General features: G+C 33.7%; 1 protein-coding gene across 1 annotated transcript; it reads left to right on the forward strand.

Annotated features, from left to right (window-relative positions):
- The first annotated feature begins 243 nt into the window (after positions 1 to 243).
- On the forward strand, positions 244 to 2,184 carry LOC149231995 (cytochrome P450 76T24-like). Its single transcript, XM_089376411.1, has 2 exons — positions 244 to 1,309; positions 1,411 to 2,184. Exons 1-2 carry the CDS (start codon positions 374 to 376, stop codon positions 2,044 to 2,046), a joined length of 1,572 nt encoding a protein of 523 aa, XP_089232537.1. The 5' UTR covers positions 244 to 373; the 3' UTR covers positions 2,047 to 2,184.
- Positions 2,185 to 4,914: the final 2,730 nt, after the last annotated feature.

Consider the following 4,914-nt stretch of genomic DNA (forward strand, 5'->3'; position numbering starts at 1 on the left):
GTTATTTGACCCTAGAATATAGAAAATCAATATTTCTAGAACTATATCTCCATCTCCATTGTTAATATATACCAACCCTATAATATATAATATCTCCATTAATACACTGGGTCAAGATATAGCTGAACCTGTGGACGATACACAGATAGCGTGATCTACAGCGCAGCTCCACGCTATTAATCCAACCTAAATTTCGTTCGTGGCCTACCTATATTAGTGGACACGTAAGTATTTTTATAAAAAGGTTTCTTATAAGTAGACTGCGTTGCCTTACCTCCACGATCTATAGGAAAGAACGGCTATACGCAAGTACGTGTATCTCTCTTCTCTGTTCTACACAGTGGCCTGCCCCGTTTGCATGTAATCCTTGTCAATGGATATTGGAAGCTTATTATTCTATTCTCTGCTGGGGATCACTTCCGCCATCATATACTTTGTCTTGGACGTGTGCAAAAGAAAGACATACTGCAGGCTTCCTCCCGGGCCTCCGGGATGGCCAATTGTGGGCAGGCTTCCTCCCGGGCCTCCGGGATGGCCAATTGTGGGAAATCTGTTTCAGTTGGGTAAAAATCCCCACGAATCTCTGTTCCACCTGGCCTCCAAATACGGCCCTCTCATGTCTCTCTCCCTCGGAATGAAAACCACAGTGGTGGTCTCCTCTCCCGACATGGCAAAGGAAGTTCTCAAAACCCATGGCCACATCTTTGCAGGCCGAATTGTCCCTCAAGCAGGCAAAGCTCTTTCTCACCACAAGCACTCATTTCTTTTATGCCAATATGGATCTCGCTGGCTTAGGCTCAGACGCATATCCAACACTGAACTCTTCTCTGTAAAGCGGCTGGAAGCTCTGCAAGATCTCAGAAGAGATCAAGCACATCGAATGGTTCATCAGATTTTTGAAGACTCCCGGAAGGGATCAGAGTGTGTGAATATCGGACACATTGCATTCCACTCTGCGTTTAATCTGATAGGCAACATGGCCTTTGGTAAAGACATGTTCGATTCTAATTTACGAGCATCTGAAGATCTGAAAGACGCTATTTCGAAAATGATGGTGCTACTCACAGCTCCCAATTTGGCCGATTATTTCCCGTGTCTTCGGTTCTTGGATCTACAGGGTGTGTATCGTAATACGGTAATCTGCAGGAAAAAGTCATATGATGTTATGGATAAATTCATAGAGGATCGCCTGGCAAAGAGGAGCAAAAACAGCGACAGAAGTGATGATAGTGAGAAGGATCTCTTGGACGTTCTGCTCGACATGAGAAACGATGAATTTACTCTCATTGACATTAGGGGTTACTTAAACGTAAGTATTTCACCATCTCTTGTTGCTATTATACACACAGAAAGCCTATTGAATCATGAAAACCCTAATAAACAGAGTCTGATTTATAATTCCTTTTGCAGGATATCTTTGTGGCTGGAAGTGATACGACCGCGGAGACAATAGAGTGGGCTATGGCAGAACTCATTCGCAATCCTGGGAAATTGAAACGAGCCCAAGCCGAGCTGGAAGAGGTTGTTGATCTCAACCGTAGGATGGAAGAAAGTGATACCGAGCGTCTCCCTTATCTCCGCGCAGTGGTGAAAGAAGTGTTCCGATTGCACCCGGCAGGTCCTCTCCTCGTCCCGCACAGAGCAGACAGCGATTGTGAAATCGCGGAATTCGTGATACCCAAACACAGCCGAGTACTGGTGAATGTGTGGGGGATGGGAAGGGACCCTAAGATCTGGAAAGAGCCATTAAATTTCATGCCAGAGAGGTTTATCGATGATGAGATATGTGGTAAGGTGGATTACAAAGGAAAACACTTCGAGCTGATACCGTTCGGGGCAGGCACGAGAATATGCGTGGGGCTTCCATTGGCAAGTCGGATAGTTCATTTGACGTTGGGGTCGCTTATGCACTCGTTTGAATGGGCACCACCCAAGGGGACGCGTGCGGAGGAGTTAGACATGAGCGAGAAGTTTGGACTGGCGCTCCAGAAGGCGGTCCCCTTGGAAGCAATTGCCACGCCACGCCTACCATCTCATTTGTATTAGAATTTTGAATTAGTGTTACATTTATTTGTTTTTTATATAAAGTAATTAATAAAGTTGCATAGCTAGTGTTTATTGCGATTTAGTTTAAATAAAACATCAATGTCTTGTGTTGTAAGACTGAGACTGTGTGTTGTAAGATTGTACTTTCAATAAAATAACTTATATAAATATTTGTTTAACCTTTTTTCTTTATTGATTTTTTTAAATGTTACAATTAAACATTTTATAATAATTAAGAGTTATATATATAGAATTGATATTAACCTTTTTTTCTTTATTGATTTTTTTTAAATGTTACAATTAAACATTTTATAATAATTAAGAGTTATATATATAGAATTGATATCGAAGAGAATAATAAAAAGAAAAGTTTTTATATTTTTTATTTAAGATTAAATGATGGCATTTTTTTATATAATATTTATGTTATAAGGTTAAAGTTATTGCCATTGAACATGTGTTGAGCAAGATATTTATTGGATATTAATTTAATAAGCATAATGTGGGATTGTGTTTGACTGGAATTAAATGACATCTTTGTTAACTATTGTTAAGATGCAAAGATTTTGTCTTTATTTGTAAGTTCCAATGGTAGTATTATATAGACTAATGGTTGCAATGTCAAACTCATTGTTATTAAACTAATTGTTGTCAAACAATTTATTAGTATTTGTTGATCTTGCTTGATAAAATCTAATGAAATCTACCTATGTTCAGAACTTTTGATACAAATTGATTTGCCATTTATTATCTTCCTTTGGATCGACAAATGGTACAATTCAGTCAATTTTTATTTTTTTTGTAAGTTCAGCAATAATGAGGGTACATCATGGTCATGTCCAAGAATAGGAATTGAATAGGGTGGGGAATTGAACGAGTGACTTAACATCTAGGAGTGTCTTAACAATGCAGCCAATTAGTGTCTATCCAAGACATCTTGGACAACTAAATTAAAATAATAAAAATATGGAGTTGTTTTACATTTTATTTATTGATTTTAATTGAGATGTATTTACTTCAATCATATGTTTATGAAATGAAAAATGGTTTTATTATTTTACTTTAATTTAATATATTGATTGATTAAATGGTTTTATTATTTGTTAAATGTAATAGTAATTTACTTCATTTTTTCATACGTAAATTTAAAATGTAAAACAATTCAACTTTTGATTAGAGTAAAATAATATTATTTTTTATTTGAGTGAGGAAGCATTTGGATAATATTGAGATATTTTGATTTTGAATTTTCTCTCAATTAATAAGTTCCTTGTTTATATATAGCAAAGTGTTATCCAAAACAAAAAGAAAATTAAAAAATAATTTTATGATATAATCCTATATAAACATTTGATTTTGGAAATACCCAAATTTGTTGGTTTGTGTCGTGATTTCAATAACCCTATGACTAAATAAAGCATGTGGTATTCTAATAATATTATAGGTTGTGTGTGTATATATGCATGTGCATGCATGTTATAATACATGAGTGAAATGATAATTTTGTCTTTATGAAATTTAATTTCATGTATATTCTATAGTGTAATTCAATATATATATATATATATATATATATAAAAGTAAGTTTAATAATTAATTTTATTTATTTCTAATTCCATGATCCATGTCATTATGCATTGGTCACTTTATCATCTTTAACACCTTATTATTCTTTTTCTTCAAGACATTTATTGTGCATTTGTTTGCTTTTATTTATGTTTATGGGGATCATGTCTTGGCATTTGCTTTCCTAGAGCTAGTCGATAAAGTACACCATTGATAAATTATTTACATATGGTTGGAAATTTTCATTTGGATTGTGCATTGTTACTATTAGTAACTATAGAAAATGATTGTTGAGTTTGAAGAGAACTCCATGATTAACAAAAGACAAAATAACTACATTTATTTTTTCCCTTAGAAAATTAGATTATATAAAAAATAGTGGTTGATAAACATCTTTACATAAAAACACATAAATATAATTTTATTATATTTAATTAGAAAAATACTTTTACTAAATTTAAATTTAATATTAAAATTGTAAAAATCAATATTTTGTATATATATAATTACATATTAACCATAAAAATATTTACAAATTTTAAATTAATTAATTTATTTAACTTTTTAATAATTAAATTAAATTTTTTTTTTATTTTAAAATTAATTATTAAATAAAATAATTTAAAAAGTCTCCATCCAAAATTTCAAATTTTCATGTAATAATAATATTAATAGTAGCACCACTACTTTAAAAAGTGGATCACATCTATCAAGTCACACTTATAATCATAATGTAGTTGATTGATTACATAAGATTTTTCAGGTAAAATCAGAATTCCAAATTTGAGAATTACATAACTTACTTATAATTATATATTAATCCATAATATAGAGACTACTTAGGGACTTCTCAAATTTTCTAAAATGTTAATTAACTACCAAATATATTTATGCACTTATGTTAAGTGGCTACTCAATAGCAGTTTAGTAAGGTTGCATGGAAATCAGTTACATTATCACATTGCTAACTCTTGAATGAAAAACAAAAGTGACACACATCCCTTCACATAAAACATGTTGCATCTAATATTTAATGAAACAATTCCATTCATAATAAATGTAACTCCATTCATCCCGGATGTGGGTGCACAGGGGATATGGTAATGGCACGCGCCATCACGTGGGCAGGTGGCATGCCTACGGTGTCCGATGGTACCACGAGCAGCAGGGTATTAACTCGCTTGAATGCGGACGGCCGACAGCATTAATGCCTGTCTACTCGGCTCGAGGGAGAAAGATGGTTTTCGATGCAGAGAAAAGTTTAAAACAGAGCAAGCTGGATCGACAGAAGAATATGTGCGC

Source organism: Pinus tabuliformis, chromosome J, assembly GCF_031772625.1.
Source record: "Pinus tabuliformis cultivar Carrire ecotype Pingquan chromosome J, CPIR1, whole genome shotgun sequence".
NCBI lineage: Eukaryota > Viridiplantae > Streptophyta > Pinopsida > Pinales > Pinaceae > Pinus > Pinus tabuliformis.